At 35.0% G+C, this 20,652-nt stretch overlaps 1 protein-coding gene across 1 annotated transcript in view; it reads left to right on the top strand.

Moving 5' to 3' along the window:
- The window catches only part of LOC129229936 (calsyntenin-1-like), a 294,336-nt gene that overhangs the window by 173,384 nt on the left and 100,300 nt on the right, over positions 1-20,652 (top strand). Inside the window, 1 exon segment of the mRNA XM_054864318.1 lies at positions 15,193-15,294. Coding sequence (XP_054720293.1) covers positions 15,193-15,294 — 102 coding nt within the window.

Below are 20,652 nucleotides of genomic sequence, written 5' to 3'. Positions count from 1 at the left end.
CAATTATAAAACATAATATAAGCGTTTGAAACGATTAATTAAAGATTATATATTTTTAAAAAAATCAAGAAAAAAACCTCGCTTTTCAGATGAAAATCCATGGTTGGAAAAATGAGCCACTTTCTATATCTCAATCCTTATATGTCAGTGTTGTCAATCCCAAAACGAAAAATTATTTCACAGATTATAATAAGTAGAATGTAAAGAGTCAACTACAAAAAAAAAAAAAAAATCAACTAATTATATCAATTATTAAATGATTAGCAGCTGTTTAAAGTGTATGTCCGGTATACCAGAGGTCTGAATGCGTTAAAGAGAAGCAAACAAATATCCCCGATCGGATATATTGTGCACCCTCCAGTCACGAGGATACAGGTGTGACGACGCCATCTGGTACTGAAAATGACAGATGGCGTGTTGTTGTGCTGCTTGCGGGTATCTTCTTCGCAACGAGCAAGAAACTAGCTTTTGTGTTTACATGCCTTTTCAAAATTAAATAACAAAGTTCTCGCCTCCTTGTTGTGTGCTTTCCCCCATGAATGAAGATTGTCAACGTTGGGCATGTTTTCTGTAATGTTATTAGAGAGTGTTCTTGACGTTTTATTAAATTTGTTTTCAATTAAGGAAAGGATAGTGATATTATAAGAAAATGACAATTCCCTTTCACCCACTCTTCATGGGCCCGTATTTGTAGTATGGCAATGAAAAAGAATTTAAAAAAAAAAAGCTCGAAGCGTGAGCTGAGATATTATTGAACTTATTTTTATCTTTTTTACTAATAATAAATCTCTATGTCCGGATGTCTGTGACGCGCATAGCGCCTAGACCGTTCGGCCGATTTTCATGAAATTCGACACAGAATTAGTTTGTAGCATAAGGGTGTGCACCTCAAAGCGATTTCTCGAAAATTCGAATTTTTTTCGTTTTATATTCTAATTTTAAGAACATTTTACCGAGCAAATTATTACAACGTGAGCGAGCAAATAGCTGTAGCAAATTGGCGGAAATTCATCATACTATATTTGTAAATACAGGCCAACCAAATGACCTTTTAATTTGCTACTACGGGCAAAGCCATGCGGGTACCGCTAGTTCTAAATAAAATAAAAGAGAGAGAGAGTCCCCCCCCCCTTTTTTTTTGTTCCTTTCCAAAAATGAGAAATCCAATACAGTGAACTCCCATTATAACGAACTTTAAGGGTCCGCAAACTTTGTTCGTTGCAACAGGAATTTCGTTATAATGGAATTCAAGCAGTGTAATAGATATTAAAACGGGACTGAAAATTTATTTCATTGGAACGGATGTTTCGTTGTATTGGTACACGTTGAAACGGAATTTCGTTGTGTTATCAGTTTTGAGGATGATGAGAAACTTAACTGTTCATATATTCGTTTCTTTTTTTTCTTTATTTGCCTTCAGCATAAGGTTTTTTAAAGTCTCCCTCTCGCTTTTTTCCCGAACCGAAACGTTAAATTTTGTTGAACTCAGTTGCCTACTCATTATTCTTTATTACTAAATTTCAAATTATTGTGCCTACTGTATGTTGAAGAAAACCTATGTAGTAAGGCTCTAATTTTCAATAAAAATTACTTATACAGTAATAATAAACAAAAGTTCAATTTTAGCAAGCAACAAAAGTAGCTCCATTTGTGCCTACTAATGAAGAGGTAGAAAACTCCGAAGAAACTGTATTCAATAATTTTTTTACTTTATTAGTATGTTAAATTTCTTCGTTGCAAAACCCGTTTTTCTGCTTTGTTACTTTTAAATTAATTGACTTAAGAAATAAATGATGTAACGCAAAACGTGTTTTCCGAAATTCGGAAATGTCTTTGGCTTCACGTTACCCTTCTAATGCTGAAATTCTTCGCCGCTTGACCTTGCAACTTGAGGGTATTTAACTTCCGAACACCTGGCTTCAAAGAAACAGCCCACTCTGGAGCTCTCATACCTGCAGCTGTCGTAATCTTATATGGTCGGTATCTTGTTTTACTATCCCCTGTGGCGATTAGTGGTTTCATTTTCTAAGTTGTTCGGCTTCATTCGTTTGATGCTTTCTGGCAATCTCTTTTTCACCTGATGATGCCTTTTGGTTTTGCGTCGCAGTTACTCTTAGTGAACCTGTTCTCCGTTTTTGTTGCTTTAACGTAATCAAACATTATTATTACAGTAGCCCCTCATTATATCGCGGATTTGGATAAATTGCTTTTCGTCTGTCTCCCGAAAATATAAAGAAAATAAAACTTAGCTTTAAGGGACCATTTAAATAGAAAAATCATAGTATATTTCCCAGGAATATACCTTTCTTTCTTTTTCAGCCAATAATGAAACAGGAATGTATTTCATCCTTGAGCTCGCTACATTTTAAGAAACAAATAATTTCAGTTCTTTTTTTCATCAAAAAGCCCAACTCAAATAATTTTGGGTATTTTCATTTCGTTTTCTAAGCATTTGATAAGATGATTTTCTTTTATCGAGCTCTTTTGTCTCACTACAAGCGCGACATAACTAGGAGCTACTGTATTACCAGTGTAGTGATTGAATGCTCTTTCCTGCTTAAACCGCTGTAAAACCCTCTGAAGTCTAAACGTTTCGAGAGTCGAGATTGGGTCCAGGAATGTTGGGGGGATGGAGGGTCAAAGTGCAGCTCAAATAGGGATTCTGTGGCCGAATTTTTTTCGAAACATAAGTCTCAAAATTGGCTATATTTTGCTGCTCAATTGAGGAGGCGAGCAGGACCCGCACGCATCCCCCCCCCCCATCCGGTTTGGCTCAGCGCCTAAAACGTTTTCTTTCGAGTTAAAAATCTAAATTTAATTTTTCTGCAAGTTTTACTTACATTATAAATTCTCAGAGAAAACTTTTTGTGAATAACTTTTGTCATCACTATACCTTTTTATTCTACATCACAATAAGCTTGCAGAAGAATACATATAACGGAATAGAAATTATGAAAGGAAAGAAAGAAAAATAAAGAGTGGTTTGCAGTAAATTGAATTTTCGGTAAAATATGATTACGGTTAGTCCGACCAGGGCATAAAAAGTCCGTATTTGGGAGGGGGGGGGGGAGTGTTTAAAAACATTTTTCTCTGATGAATTGACTGCAGTCGCTTCCTTCAATACATTTCCAGAAAGAAAACAGCTAGAAAATGCTGTGTTTGTCCACAGCTGGGTGTTCATTCACTGGATTGGTGGGGCACTTCTGTTTTTCATTTTGATTCCGCAAAATGTTTGATGTAGAGGTGCGACATCGATGGCAAAACATCGATGTTAGAAATTAAAACATCGATGGCATTGATACATCGACCAAACAACTTCGATGTTTTAAAACATCGATCTTTTTATTAATATACTAGAGGCCCGTGGCCCGTCCCGAACTTGTCCGGGTTAAAAGTGTCTTAAATGAAAACTATGAAGTTTTTTTTTTTTTTTTAAATATCATGGTATAACCATTTTTTGTTCCCTTTTTATGAGGTTTTGAAAGAAATTGATTCGCTTCATTTCCTTATCAAAGAGAGACCAACCTTTTCTTCCCCGGGAACAATATAATCTTCCTAATGTAACGTTATACTGCGCATAATTGTACGTTCGACCTTCTGTTTTGATGATGATGGTGGTAGAAGAAATTTTCGTTGCAAATTGCAATTACTTATTTATATTAAGAACTGAAATGTGCAAGGACCATGGGAATTCGAGGAATATGAGCTGACTGACCTGCTGCTGGTCCAGTAAGAATAATACTTTAAATCATATTGGTCCATATTGATTTTACTTGGGGATCCATTTCCATTGTATGCATAGAACAAATGAAAGTTTCGCAACGAAATTATTGGAATACCGCCTTTAATTTTAATAGAATAAATATGAGCTTTTAAAAGTGTTCTTAAGATACAGAGATCGTACTAAGTTTCTAAAAAAAAAGATGACTTTAAACAGGCTTGAAGTATATCTGCAAGCGTTCATCTAGGGAAACACTGGAATAGTTCGATTAAAGTCACCGGCAAATGCGACGTTGACACCTCTCATAATGTTGTCTTAATCTTTTAGTTGTTTTAGAGTTCTAGCCATGGCTTCTATATTCAAACAGTGGCTCTTCGAACATCCGTCCTGCCTTATGGGGCTGACCTCTAGAAGACGCTTTGCAAATGAACCCTTTTTTTCTTATGAAACGTTCGGTGTCTTTCTAAAGGGGAACATTCAAAGTAGTTTAAATCTAGCGTGGTCAGTAAGTAAAATTGCTGCAATTTAGTTAAAAAAAAAAAAAAAAACAAACTTGCACACACATCCTTAGTTTGCTTGTTGATCTTGGCCAATGGTAAATTTATTATACGTTTTTCAGTTCCACCGGGTGTGCCGATAAACATTGTTTTAAGTTCTGGTATCATAGGCGAGTTACTGCTCGGTTACTAATTTGGTTCCGTGATTATAGAAAAGTACTTATTTAGTAAGTTACAATCATGATTTATCAATCTTGTTACTGAATTGTTTTCGTTGATTCTGTGCTAAGCTAGCAAACAAAACTTTTTTTAAAAAAGCCCATGGACCCAGGGTTTTTTGGGTTTTTTAAATAAAACCCCAAAAAATCCAACTAAAGCTGGGTTTTTAAAAAGAAATGTGGGGTTTTTTTTGTCTTTTTTTAATGAAAATTGGGTGCGTGTAGCATATATTGTAGTGTAAGTATATGGACAAAGCACAAAAATTATCTTGGGGGGAAAAAAAGGCTGGAAAATTCAGCGTTTTCTGAAGAAAAGTAAAAAAGACGACAAAACCCAAGAATGGTGAAGTTTCTGGTTTTTATAGTTTCCATGATTTTCAACAGTTTGGGCAAAGTTACTTCTCGAGTGATAAAATCTATTGTTCGTTTTTAATTGCTATATTTTTTTTTTGCAGTTTACTGTATTTGATTTTGTTATACAAAACTACTGTAGAACGTCAAGTAGTTTAAATCTCTTTTTACTGAATTCCAGCTTAATCAAGACATTTCTTTGAATTTTTTGTTGCCTGTTTTTCTATTTCTGTGTACAGAGTAAGAAATATTAAACTTTTTGTAAGATAATGAAAATACTCTACATCCTATTCTGTTTTCTGTCCGACCGTTTGTAAAACCTGTTAATTTCTAAAAAATATACCTTGTTTATTTGAGATTTGTGACATGTTGGTTTGCAGAAAATAATTCACATGAAAGCCTTATAGCTTGAGTAGTTTCCTCCGTACAATTTACAAATATCGAGAAAATCAGACGTGGCAGGACTTAGTCAAGATAATTTGAGTTATGTATTGACCAGTTAAAGAAAAAAGTTAAATATATTTATTTAAAATCTTTGAAGTATATTTTTAATGCCGTTAAGAGTTGAGAAATACTATTAAAGTTCAAAATTTATTTTTTATGTCCATTGTCTGTGGTGAAGAACAATTAAAAAAGAAGTTTAGATTGTGAACGTATTTAAATTAATTAATTTTTTAAAAAACTTCTCAGAAAATTTAAAAAAACCCAAAAGTGGGCTAAATAATGGGTTTTTTTAAATGGGTTTTTTCAAAGAAAAAAAAAACATTGGGTCCAACCCAATTGGATCCAACCCGGCCAACCCTGGTTTTACACTCTCCTTGCAATGTGTCGTCACAGAGATATTACAATTCTTAAATGAAAAAATCCGATTAGCAAGTAGGATTAATATGATCTTTCTATTAAGAGGTGAGTTTTTCTCAATCCCGGGATGTCGTTCAACCTCTTGTACTAGTTTTCGTCGGAAAAACTTGCCTTTTCCCACTTTTTTGTTTTTGCAATTTCTTTCGGACGGGATAATTAAAAGCTATTATTTCGTTTTATTCGCTTATGTACGGTCACCATGAAGAATAATTCTTCAAATCATTTTTATTTCTTTTTTACTCTTCTTTGGTAATTTCTTTCCTACTGAATGTTCTTTTTTCGTTCATGTTTAAACTCTTAACTGTAAATGAACGGAAACTATTCGCAATTACTCTTTAACTTAAGAACTTTCTAAACTAAATGCAAACTTATGTAAATTCATTAGCAAATGTTTTTATTTTATTTTGATTTTCGTATGCATATAATACTTGAAGTAATGTATGCAAAATTGCAACTTTTGGAAGCACGACCTCACATTCACATAAAGCTTTTTATGGTTCTTAAGCTGACAACGTTATTTATTTTCTCTTCCTGAGCATATCGCTCAAAGAGGACTTTTTACCAGACATATATTTTCATTCAGCTTTTGTTTTTACGTATATAAGAAAAAACCAGTATGAACGTACTGGTAGAAAAGATAACTTATTAGTTTTAAAAATTCGTATGAAAACATGTATGCACCATTTATAGCCTATGTCATTCAGTAAAAATGCACCTTTCATGTAGTGAAGGAGTTTTCCAAATCGCTCAGCCCATCTTCCCTTAAGAACGATAGCGCGCACCTCTTCAAAGATTACTGCAGGGGTATTTGTAATCCGACATTTCCAAAAATTTTGGGTTGCCGTTTCCGAAAATTTTGCTTTTGCAGCATTCTAAATCTGAAAAATTATGTTAATTTTTTTTCAATGATTTTTGTATGATATTTGAAGAGTTGTTTTGGTAAAGGGGGGGGGGGGTTGAACTTCCGAAAATTTCACCCTGTTTTCAGAAAATTTCGAGTCTACTTGCACCTCTGGATAACTGAGCACCTCCCCCCAAAAACGGCTAATCCCTAAAACACCCCCGGAATATTTCGATGACTCCAATCTAACGATTTGTCCCCTTCTCACCGAAGATGAATAAGTGTGTGAAGTTCCACTGTAGTGGAAAGTAATTTTTTTTTTCCCCAAAAAGGCAAAATGAATTTTCTCCCTCAGCTTCAACATTTTGCTTGGAATATTCCTTCATTTTCCTTTTCAAGTACCTCCTAGAGATATGTGAATCTGTCTTTTGGAGAAAAGTATTGAACTAACTTTCTCAATCTCACAAAACTAATGCAAAAATAAATTTATTTTGATTTTTTTTTTTTTAATTTTCCGTTTGTTTTTAGGGGACAGAACAGTTTCTACCTACTTTTTAAAGAGTGTATGAAAAGAAAAGTAGTTGTAGATAAAGAAAATATTTTTGGAAGGTAATTTCCGGCTACTTCTTAACTCCATTTCCAGATTGGGGGGGGGGGGGAGAAAAAAGAAATCATTAAAAAATCGTATGTTTTCTTCTTTTTTGATTTCTTTGCACGCCGTTTTATGTGTAACTTGAATGGTTCTTTGTGGATATATTTGTGCATATAAATGCAATGAACTGGAGAAAATCTTGTGATATTGTTTGTTAGTGGTGTTAGTTTTTTTTTTTTTTTTTTTCGCGGAAGAGCCTTGGGAGGTTATACTGCGCCATGTTAGTGGTGTCTTAAAATATATTTATGACATCGTAAAGAAAAGGGAATTATCAGTGTGGCTGTGACGGCTGAACACAGTAATAAAAACAAACATAGGGTGAGGTGTTGAATCATTTTATTAAACAGAAAGCAATACCTTTTATTACGAACTAGTGGTACCCGCACGGCTTTGCCCATAATAGAAAAATTAAAGGTCTTTTGGTTCGCCTGTATATTTACAAATAATGTATGGTGAATTTTCTCGTCAATTGACTTGTGCCCATATTACGGTTCCACGTTATGATAATTTCGTAATTTACTCGTCCATCTTATGATATTTTTGTTCTTAAAACTGGAATAGAAAAAGAACCACATCGAATTTTCGAAAAATCGCTTCGAGGTGCACACCCCCATGCTACAAACACTTCGTGCCAAATTTCATGAAAATCGGCCGAACGGTCTAGACGCTATGCGCGTCACAAAGATCCAGACATTCTGCAGACATCCTCCGGACAGAGAGACTTTCAGCTTTATAATTAGTAAAGAAGTGTGAAATGTGCACCGTGTGTTGCTCGAACTATTACACCTAAACGGTACTCAAGTTCATCCTTTATCCACAAACTGTGCACACATGGAACTCTGGTGATGAAAGGTGTTGCTTTCTGTTTTATGATGATTAAACACCTCACATGACGTTTGCTTTTCTTACTGCGACGATACAGCGATTACTAATAATTAGACTTTCTCTCTCTTTTTTTACGATGCCATAAAACAAATCTTGAATCTGTCAAGTATTATGACGCAAACCGCATATGCATCGAACAATTCGTTACTTTTCTATGAAATTTTAAAAATGCCAAGGACTTTTCAGACACTCTGTAGTGTGACTCTGATCAATTGAGTTATGACCTTGACAATATTTACCTCTTTTTGCGTTAATGTCAACGATGTGACTTGTTTGATGTTTTCAGTACAAATCAACCGAGTTGAGTTGGGTTACTTTCGTAGTAGGTTTGCAAATGTGTTCCAACTCGAATCCACCCCAATAACGCGTCCATTGTTCACTGAAAGCCCCTTAGGTGAACGTTGTCAAGGTCACGGTCAGTAGAGCCACACTATGATGACACATAGTATAAAAACCCGAAACTCTAGATAGACTTATTGGAGATTTGTTTTCTTTTTCGTTAAAGCATTTTGTTTTCCAACATTTATAAACATGCATGAAGCTTGAAGTGTTATGTATTGTTGTTGTCTTGTCTGTATTTAATAAACACTGCGGAAGGATTAGTGCTATATATGCAAGCCGACGCATCAGCCATTTTGGATCGGGTTTTTCACTGTTGCGGAGCAAGGGTTACAGATCAAAGTTTCGGGTTTTCCCACTTGGCCAAAAATAATATTTTATTTAATAAACAATTCACGTACCGCTAATAATTGCTCGCAGTGAAAAATCACCAAATGCGATAACTTGCCAGAAAAGAAAACCACTCAAACACGCGCTCCGATCCAAAATGTCAGATCGATGCGCACACAATGGCGCGAAAAAGCCAAAAAGCGCTTAAAAAATGTCCCCCCCCCCCCTATATTCAATCGAAGATTAATAAATTTGCACAGGCCTAGCTCTTAAGCAATCACAGCTGGAATTTTAGAGCCCTTCGTTTACTACTAAGCTAAAGGGAGCATTTAGAAAGTTGAAGAACCTTAAGTGCGGCGTGCGGGAATTTAAAATAATTGCTTTTAAGCGGTCTATTTTTTTTCCTTATAAAAAGGCGGGTATATTTAATTTATCTCATGTCCAACAGTAGCAAAAAGGACGAAAAAAAAAATGAATAATCGAATATTCAAACCGAAAATCGATTTTGATCTGCACCGAAAACTAGGGAGTTCAAGGGTATATTTTTTCAAAACACTCGATAAAAAATGTACTCTTATGTACTCTTTGAAATTAATATTAATTAATCATAAATGGTCTGTATAAAGACCCTGAAAGGGAATTAGCTGCGTAAATCTGCGAACTTTGGATCGTGAGCCCAAACAAATCGAAAAGCCTCCTTAATTACATGCCTGTGTAAACAAACAAACAAACAAGCAAGAGAGGTTTAAAAAACATTTTTCAGCGCTTTTTGGCGTTTTCGCCCCACTGTGCGTCGGGCCTTAATTAGTACCATTGCCTCGAGAGGTTGGACTTCTATTTACAGCAAGCAGATTGAGAAGAAATAACACCCACGGAATCGAACTCACGACTTTCGGCATTTCAAGCGAAACTTCTGGCACAGAACCACAGAACATGTATTTAGCTGTTATAAATAAAGGCAGGACATAAATTTGTTCCAGCGTTGGAACTGTCAAGGGCGCCCATATGCAAAATTTTAAGGGAGGGGGGGGCGGCTCAAAATTTTCCCCATGTTTCAGCAGGATATTTCCCCATGGAAACCGATTTCAGTACATATTAGAGATATTGAAACTTATATTTTTAATAACTTATTCATTAATGGCTGTAAAAGAAATTTTCATACATTTTTGCAAAGAAAAAAGCACTTTTTATGCAAGAAAGTTATCATTTCTAAGTGGAGGGGGCTTGAGCCCCCTTGCCCCCCTATATGGGCTCCTTTGACTGATATTGCTTATTGATTCCTTTCCTCACAGAGGATATTACTTTCACATTGTATTTGCAGCATTCTGTTGCGGTAACTTTGTAGAAAAATTGATTTACAATTCTTTTTTTTTTCCTTTTAGCACGTCCCGTTATGGTTATCGATTGCTTTAAAATGAATAACGTATCTTTGACGATTGGATAGTAGATTGTATTATAAAAGGAAAAACATACTGTTACCAAAGAAGTTCTTATTTTACTTTCTTGGTATTCTCTTCTTGAAGCTAAAATTACAATGTTGTATTTTTGCAAAAACATAGAAAGTGTGTGAGCTGTCAAATGTAGATTTTGCCCTTTAGTACAAAATGGAAAATTCATAAGTAATGATGGGAGATAGGGGAAATAAAAACTGCAGTCTGCAAGAATAAGGATAATGTTGTAGTATGAAAGTGTTAAGATTTTTTTATTTTAATAGTTGCCTCCTTTGACTTTCGACTCTTTGGATTTAGGAAATGAGAGCCACTTGATTATATTTGAATTAACTAGAGTCCTTCACAGCTAAACCTGTATTTGTCGTATATCAACAACAATTTTAAATTCACCTAAATCTTTACATTGACTTAGGCTTCAAGTTATGTTTTTTTATACAATTTTTTCGTAAGCAAAAGGTTCATTGTGCCCTCTTTTCAATTTCGGAGTTATGTGTCGTACTATAGCGCATCAATGCCGACCCCGTTTTGAGTTATTTAGACGTTACTTTTTACTTATAACTAAACAATAACGTGCTGATGTGTGCCTCACATGACTTCCTTTTACTCCAATTTAATGTCATTTTCTCATTATTGGTAATTTTAATGTGATTCAATAGTTTACTCTCTAAGAATCACCAACATTGCCAAATTGAAGCCAGATTAAAAGAAAAAAAAATCGCCAAATTTGTCGCCAAGTTGACGACAAAACTTGGCGACCAAAGGACTGGCGATATATCGCCAAGTGTCCGTCAAATTGTAACACCACTTGAGTTTACATCGAAATTAACAATGAGTTCCCCCCCAGAAAGGGGCAAAAGATCCCTTTAAAAACACCCGAATGCAACTAAAAGGTGAGGTGAACAACTAGACCAAACTAGGAGTCTACGTACCAAATTTCAACTTTCTAGGACATACCGTTCTTGAGTTATGCGACATACATACGTACATGCAGACGTCACGAGAAAACTCGTTGTAACTAACTCGGGAATCGTCAAAATGGATATTTCGCGTGTCTATACATTCTTAGGCACTTATCCACGTGTGGTCGAGTCGAAAAAAAAACTCGGGGATGAGCAAAATAGAAATTAAGGTCGATTTTTGAGTGAAATTTTTTTTCGCAAACACAATACTTCCTTTTTGTAAAAGGAAGTAAAAACACATTGTAAATGTATGCATGAGTTTTAAAACGCAAATAACGATCTTAATACCCCAAAACACCTGGATGCATTTTTTTTTTTTTTTTTGTACGTTTTATGCTATAAGTGCACAGTGTTGGTTTTGATTTTTGCCTATGTTCATATCGAGACTTCTACGAGCTCTGTAAAACAGTTTTTATTGCAGCGGTTCGAAGCTGCGCAGAAGAGCGGCACTCTTACCTCACTCGACGTTATTTCTACCCAATTTATTTAATTAAAAAGTCCAAAAGAACCACGAAATAGAAACAATTCTCAAGTATATATATATTTTTTACTTTTTCCATGGCTACATGTAATTAATACTAAATTTTGTTTACTAAATTATCTATGTTTTTATAAAGTAATCAGTTTTGGTTATCCCAACTAGCTTTAGTTTCAAATCATGATTGTACTCTTGTATTGACCGCATATAATGGGCTGATACGGGGGGTGGGGGGAATCTGACCCAGAAAGGTGGAGAACCCCAGGTTTAATCCCTGTAATATCGATAGTTTTTAAAAAATTGATATCAGCATCGCATATTTTTTCTCGATATGGTGCTATAATAAGTTTTATTCGCAGGTGTAATAATTATACAATCGCTCAGGGCAGGGGCGTATACACGGGAGTGGGGGGAGGGAGAACGGACATCTGTTGGCTCGAACCTGAAGGGGGGTCCGACAGGTTTTAAAATTAGGGATGAAATGTATGTTGGGATGTAGGGTAAACAATATGGAGGAGTGCCCGTAAAAGTCATTTGTGACGGGCCCCCGAAATTTCTGGGCACGCCCTGGTTCAGAATAACCTTGAGCCGTTACGGTTAACTTTGCACCTTAACAAATTGTTTAGTACGTTTGACATTTGAAAAAAAAAAAAACCTAAGAGGCCCAGGGCTTTACTCGCCTGACAAGGTTATAAATATGCTCTTTACTTTACAAAACCTAAGCTTACAGTATTGTAAACATCTTATTTCATCGGTCAATAATTCTGAAAATGCTGTTTTGAAGCGAGTTTTGAAGATGAAAGTGTTCACACTGTAATATGTTATTATTTGTTGTTCGATATTATAAATGATGACAATTTTGTGATGTTATGAAGTATAAAGGAGGTTTATTCAAACATTTTGAAATTCTATTTCGTTGAATTAAAGTTGCAATATTCTTATTAAAATCTATTTTACAACCTATTTCTGGTGTGCCTCAAAGTGACCCTAAATGACAGAGCAGTTGAAATCCAGGCTAATAGCTCATTTTAAATATATTTAATTATTATTTCTTATTTTTGGATAACAATTCCTTTGACTAATTTCTCTTTCGTTTTGTCCCCAAAAAGTATAAAATTTTTTTTAAAAATGTGAAGGGCAGTTTAAAATAGAGAAATCGTGATTCAAACTTACCCTGAATGACTGCGCTTTTTTCAAAATCTTTTGCTTTCTTTTAAAAACCTTCGACTAAATGAAAAAAAAAAAAAATCTACTTGTTTACAATTTCAGCATCTTGTGTTATCCACTTACATACGTTTGGCATTAACCACTCCTCCAAGGATCGAATCATCCAAGAAAATGCTCTTTTAAATACCCATTAAACATGAATTTTTCAGGAAATTTGAATCGATTTATGCTTTCGTTTTTCATTTTTAATAACGTGTCGCCGCATCTACTTGTTTGCTTTTTCAGTCAAGCATTTTGATGAGTCCGCCTCGGGCTCGGGGCTGAGCGGTTTTATTCCTGCGTCCATGGTCTGTTATTTGTAGTGGAATGGGGGGGGGGGGGGGAATGCGCTCCGGGTCCTTGTCAGCATTGTTTGAAGTTCAGCCTAACTTATTCCGAGTGGCTGGAGTTTTGTGAAACATTTTTACTCTAGGCAATTTAATGTTCTTGTGTATCTACGTGCTTAGCGTTGTTTTGGAGATCCCGAGGCATGTGTTCGCGAAACATTTAATGGAATTAAAACTTTTTGAAAACGTACTGTTCTATTAATAAATGTTTGTGTGGGTGTGTATAATACCGAAAATATAATTGAAAAAATGCGATAAAGCTTTTGAAACCAGAAAATGACCGAAATTTAAAAAAAAAGTATTCGCATTGTACTTTTTTTCTTGATTTTGCTTATTTTAAAATGACAACTTTATCTTAGAAATCCGTATTGTTTTTCCGCTTATGACTTACTTCTTCAAATTGTTTTTATTGAATTAAAATTTTTGTTATCAGAGTAGGAAAAGAAACCAAACCAAACCCTGTGGCACGACAGCCCGTGAGGGCCAAGGCCTTCTGTGCCCAACTCGGTTTTCCTGACCAGGGACTCTGGGGTGCAAGGCAGATGTTCCGGTTAGGCGGTCAGTCTAACGCGGAACCCCCAGTGTTTGGTTCCCAAGTACACTTGGTACTCATTTTATGGACTCACTGAAGAGATAAACGGTTGAGTCAACTATGCCCAACCTGGGAATAGAATCCTGGGCTGTAGTGTGGGCGCGCGAAATGCTTTCACTGGCTTCAGGGAAAAAAATACTTATAAAAAAAAACTGTTTTGTGTTTTTGTTCTAACTTGACCACTGGAAAGCGATTTATCACTATAAATAACATGTATTTTGTGACGCTCTACTATTGTACTGTAGATAACCCATTTTAGAATTTTTCTCCTCTACCTTGTAGTTCCTTTAATTGCTGGATTATTTTTGATCTATTTTTATTTATTTATTTATAAATTTATTTTCATATTCATGAGTACCAATAGTTTAATTAAATAGCCATGTGCATTTACTGTGCAGGTCTGAATAAGCAGATATTTATAAAGTGTTTTACTTTCTTTCTGTGTCCTTCGTAAAAGTGTGTTTTTCTCTCGACGGTTGATCATATCGTCCATTATTATCATCAACAAAAGGGGATAAATATCTCGTATCGTGAGATGCCATACAGTCTCAAGCCTAAACCACTTAAAAATTTACCGCGAATGTCCGTTTAAATCCTCTGAAGTTGATTACTTTACAGTGACCTTCGACAAACTATCTCTGTACCCGGGAAGAGACATCATTGAAACAAAAGTCCAAATTAGCCATTCCTGCTTATTCCTCTTAACTTTCGTTTTTAATGTCTATTTGTTTTTTTGTTTTTCATGTTATTGGGTGTCCTGAATCTCAAATTGGTTCATTCAGATTCCACTTTTGTTTGTGGAATAATTTCTCTTCATTGGATCTGTTCCCTAAATCTGAAATTGATTACAATGTACATCTATAAGAGAGGAAATAAGATTTTAAAACCGTTATCGTTTTCATCCACTCGAGGCTGTTCTAAAGTATGGTAACTGAAGAAGGTTCGAGTTGTAAAAAAGTGATAGTGAAATCCCGTGACAACGAACTTCAAGAGACTGCAAATTTTGTTCGTTGTAACGGGAATTTCGTTGTAATGGAATTCAAATAATGTAATGGCAGTTATACAGGGACTGAAAATTTAGTTCGTTGAAGCGGTAATTTCGTTGTATTGGTATTCGTTGTAACGGAATTTCACTGTATGTCGTTTGGTGGAAAACGGTGAAAATCGTCATCAAATGCATTGCCGGTGTAGAAATCTTCAGGGAATCTATTCATGTAATGTCCTAAGAATGACTGCTAAAATCCTACCTTTTAGGTGTTCTGAACGTAACGTAACCCCAATTTATGTCACTAAATAGAGAGGGGGGGGGGGGGATTTTCGCTATGAGCCAGGGAGAAAATGGAAATCAAAAGCAGACTTCCTCTCAATTTTTCCCGATAATTTTTCATTTCTTTGTAAAATTGTTGTGTTTGAAAAGTTTTTTTATGTTTTCGTGTTTTGACTTATATTTTTTCTTCTTTGCAGTTCCTCACTTGGAAAACGTGAAATCAGACGTAGGCTATCACGCTATCGCTAGAGAAAATGGACGAAACGTAGAAGTATCGCCTAGGATAAGAGTTGTTGATGGTAAGAGTGCCCTTTTCTTTTGCTTTGTTTTTTGTTAGGTTAGTTCACAGTTCCATATAATAACAAGTCCATGGGCGCCCATATGCAAAATTGTAAAGGGGGGGGGGGGGGGGCTCAGAAATTTTAACCATGGTTTAGCAGGATATTTTCCCCATGGAGGCAGATTTCAGGACAGATTAGAGTCAATAAAATTTGACATTTTTAATTATTTATTCATTAAATGACTGGAGAAGAAATATTTATATATTTTTGCAAAGAAAAACGTACTAAAAGCAAGGAAGTTCTAATTTCCAAGGGGGTGCTCGAGCCCCCCCCCCCCCCTTGCCTCCCTATATGGGCGCCCTTGACAAGTCTGATTTTCCTCAATTTAATTGTAATGTAAAGCAAAAAGCTTAACTAGACGAAACAAAAATCGGTTACCTGGTTCAGGGCTCCCAAATGGTCCGCTTTTCCCGCCAAAGTCCGTTTTTAGGGTAAAGTCCGCTTTAGACCGCTTTTTAACATTTTGGTCCGTTTAGTCCGCTTTTGTATTGTTTTTACTAAAAAATCAGATTTTAAAAATTTTCACTACATTAAAAGATACTGTGTGCTGACTTATGTTAAGCTCGAACACGCTGCCGCGGCGCCGTTTTTCTATTGAACTTGACTTTCTGGTATTATTTTGCTTTTCGCTTCAGATTGACGTCATTACTCTTCCTCCCACCGCTGTAACATGGAAATCTAGCAAATGGAGAAGTTTGGGGGAAGAGTTATGATGTGAAATCAAAGCATTTTGCTACTGATATTTTTCACGGATTCGTAAGCACTTGAAAAAAATCAAGAATGTTTCATCAGTGCAATTTTCTGAACTTGTGTTCGATATGTAGCATCGCGAAAAATTACTTCCTGTGTTTGCGAGTTCAATCTTTTTGCATCTTGTTAATATTTTGATGTTTTTGACAATCAGAAGTTACTTTAACATTCATTAACTTAGATTAGCTTATTTTATGTTTAATTACAATAGATAATAAACTTTTTTTTCGGAACCATGATATCAAACTTCCTTGGACTTCGCCGAAAATTGCTTGCTGGGTTTTGAGATTTCAATCTCTTTGCATCTTGTAAATATTTTGATATTTTTGGCAATCAGAAGTTATTTTGACACACTCCACCATAGATTAGCTTATTTTTTGTTTGATTTTAATAGATAAGAGACTACTTTTTTTCGAAACCATGGCAACATTGAACTTACTCGCACTTCGCGATCCTTTTGCATCTTGTTAATGTTATGCTATTTTTGGCAATCGGAAGTTATTTTGACATAACAGCACCTTAGATTAGCTTATTTTTTGGTTAATTGTAATAGACAATTTTTATATTTTTGGTACCATAGCAACATTAACTTTCTCGCACTTCGCGAAAAGTGCTTGTCGTGTTTGAGATTTCAATCTTTTTGCATCTTGTAAATGATTTGATATTTTTGTCAATCAGAAGTTATTTTGACACACTCCACCATAGATTAGCTTATTTTTTGTTTAATTTTAATAGATAAGAGACTACTTTTTTTTCAAAACCATGGCAACATTGAACTTACTCGCACTTCGCGGAAAATTGCTTGTCGTGTTTGAGATTTCAATCTTTTTGCATCTTGTTAATATTTTGATATTTTTGGCAATCGGGAGTTATTTTGGCATACGCCACCATAGATTAGCTTATTTTTTGTTTAATTTTAATAGACAATAAACTACCTTTTTTTTTTTTTCGAAACCATGGCAACATTGAACTTACTCGCACTTCGCGATCTTTTTGCATCTTGTTAATGTTATGATATTTTTGGCAATCGGAAGTTATTTTGACATAACACCACCTTAGATTAGCTTATTTTTTGGTTAATTGTAATAGACAATTAATTTTTATATTTTTGGTACCATAGCAACTTTGAACTTTCTCGCACTTCGCGAAAAGTGCTTGTCGTGTTTGAGATTTCAATCTTTTTGCATCTTGTTAATATTTTGATATTTTTGGCAATCGGGAGTTATTTTGGCATACGCCACCATAGATTAGCTGATTTTTTGTTTAACTTTAATAGGTAATAAACTACTTTTTTTTTCGAAACCATGGCAACATTGAACTTACTCGCACTTCGCGATCTTTTTGCATCTTGTTAATGTTATGATATTTTTGGCAATCGGAAGTTATTTTGATATACGCCATCATAGAATAGCTTATTTTTTGTTTAATTTTAATAGATAATAAACTTTCTTATTGTTGGAACCATTAAAGCATTGCACTTACTCGAACTTCGTGAGGAATTGCTTCTTGTCTTTGAGATTTCAATCTTTTTGCATCTTGTACATATTTTGATATTTTGCGCAATCGAATGTTATTATCACATATGCTATCCTAGACTAGCATATTTTTGTTCAATTTTAGTCATGTTTAGTTATAGAGAATATTCCTTTTTTTTTTTTTGGAAATTATGCCAACAGTGAACATACTTCGCGAAAATTTGATTCTCTTGTGCAAGATTTCAATCCTTTTGCCTCTTGTTATTATTTTAATATTTTTTAAAATTGGAAGCTGTTTTGACATGTGCTACCTCAAATTTTTTTATTTAATTTTATTTTTAAAAACTAAAAAACTTTGTATCCTTATTTTTTTTAAGTACTCATAATGAGTATTTTCAATTTGAAAATATAGCTCTATGAATCTAAACTTACACATTTATTTATTACATTAAGTCAGTGGCGTAGCTAGACCCGACTTTCGGGGGGGGGGGGGTTACTTCTTTTATATATATATATATATATATATATATATATATATATATATATATGTGTGTATAATCGCTTGGAATTTTTTCCTTTTCTTTTTTTTTCTTTCTCTTCTCTCTTCTTTTTCTCTTTTTTTTTGAGACTAACTTTTCGGGGGGGGGGGGGGTTTGTCCCCAAACCCCCCCCCCCTTAGCTACGCCCCTGCATTAAGTTATCCAGTAAAAGCAGGCTCAAATTTACATTCAGTGTATTTATCGCTTAAGTAGCATTTGTATATTTTTGGGTGTGGTGACTTTAATAAAAAAATTTTCTTTCTCACTAATTTTTATATATACTTGAAGAGAGTTACAATATTTTTTTGGTGCCCGAACAAATAATACATACATATGAAGAAATGATTTGGATACTTAGCATACTGATAAATGATTTGCAAACCTCTAATATTTTTGAACTTAGTCAGTTAGTAGCGTAGCCAGAAATTACCTCCTGCTTTGGTGTTTGGTCATAAACTCTCATATGTATATAAACTTACCATATTTTGGCTGGAAATATGTGTAAAAACCAAGGGCTGTGGAGGGGGAGGGGGACCTCCTGGCCTCCAAACTATATCTTCTTTTCTTGTGGTACCTTATATCAAAATGAATTCTCTTTAAACTGGTTATGTGAAAAATTTTTTAAACTACTATGTACTAAGGTGTTTACTGTAATAACTGTATCTAAAAGGTCTTTATTAGGTATGCACTGATTGATCGGTCACTTGGGTGATTATTTTTAACTAGCCAGTTTTTACCTGTTAAGTAGTAGAAAATTTATTTTACAATTAAAGTTACTCTGTAAGATGGTCAGTCACATGCTTGCTTGTCACTCACCCCCCCCCATCCAAATGTTTGTGTGAATAATATAATTCAATGGATAAGAAGTTCAGATGTACAGAAGGTGATAAGGATTTATCATTAAAAATCATTATTTTGGTTAATTAACGAATTATCTTCACGTATTTATTGCCAGACAGCTGATTTGCCGTTTCGTGCTACCCTGGGTTTAACTATGAATGGTCCTCCCAAGGTCCTCTTTTTAATCCTAACTGGTCCTCTTTGGTCCCCTTTTTGATTCAAAGTGGTCCTCTTTTACCCTTTTCTATGGCTAAAATGTGTTGGGAGCCCTGCTGGTTAAATTTTAATGCGGATTGCAAATCTGTGACTGTGATATAATTTTTAACTTTGCTGCTCATTTTAGCATAATGACAACTCCTAAACTTTGCATTTTATACAACACATTCTCCCTAATAAATGACATACTTCATGTGATGTTTGTAAATAGTGTTCAAATAAAGAGGGGTGTTTTTTCCCCCACTAGACTGTACATTACTATACTGGAACTTTCTTAAAAAAGGTTTTCTAAAAAATGGGTAGCACTAAAATACTTTTAAAACCTATACATGTTCATTGTGCATTATGCGTCCTGCCTCGTTCCTGATCTTAGAATTTATAATTTCGTTTTTTGCTTCTAATTTCCACCAAATTTTCAACTCTGGTGGGCAGAACATCAAGTATTCTTTTGAATCTTGACGTCTTGTATTCAAATGATGTGTTTCGCAATCACGAATTGCGATAACACCAGTAGCGTACATATACTTCGGTGCCCCTCCCCCCCCCCCCCCGCAAGATTTAGAAGTGCGCCTTTACCCTTAGGAACTTGTTTTTAAATAATTTTAACATAGTGCTATTTTTTCAGAGCGGGCGCCCTCATACCTTTTGCGTCCCATCCCGCCCCGTGTGAGTTGTTGAGGTACTTTGTGCGCCACTGAATAGGACCCTACTCGTTGGGTTTCATGTTTCTAAAAATGAAATGGAAACGGCCAAGAAATTTGCACCCGTCACGTAATGACTGGTGATTTTTCTAGAATAGGTAACACTAGGCGCCTCCATAAAAAAGAAATGGTGATTAGGATGCGGTAATAAAGATGAAAATTTTATGGCCGGCTTGTCATAAAGATTAAATTTACTGCTTGTAATGTTACGTATTTTTTATTTCTTATCAACCTTAAATGATGGGAACTAGTAATCTGGAAATTTTGTATTCAGATGAAATTTTTCTGTTTAAGTTCATCTATATAGGTGTTTTTTTCCTGAAAAAAGTTACTCTTCACCCCCCCCCCCCCCCCCCCGCTGCGTCTTTTACAAAAAAAAAATGTAAAGTCTGCTTAAGTTCAACCCTGAAAACGTGCCCCGATTTGTGCCTATGAAACGAAAATTTCTCTCTCTAAATAATTAAATGCTAAAAACAACCGTCGTCATGGCAAAATCTGAAAAATCAGAGCGACATCAACTTTGGTCAATTGAGGACAACCAGCAATTCGCAATTGCTTATTTAAAAAAAATCGGAGAAGTCCGCAAATATCTAGAATTAATGTTCAAAAAAGGCGAACGCAGGATCGTTAATGACATTCTTGCTTTCTGTACGCTAGTTATATTTAAATTTAACCTTTACATTTAATTACATCTTTTTCTTCTGTTATGACCGTCAACTTTGATGCTAAGACATCGTTTAAATCTTGCAAATAAAAGATGAAGTCCGTAGCTTTGAAAAAAAAAAAGCCTTTCAA

This window comes from Uloborus diversus, chromosome 9 (assembly GCF_026930045.1).
Source record: "Uloborus diversus isolate 005 chromosome 9, Udiv.v.3.1, whole genome shotgun sequence".
Classification (NCBI taxonomy): Eukaryota; Metazoa; Arthropoda; class Arachnida; order Araneae; family Uloboridae; genus Uloborus; species Uloborus diversus.
This window is presented reverse-complemented; position numbering and strand designations above follow the sequence as displayed.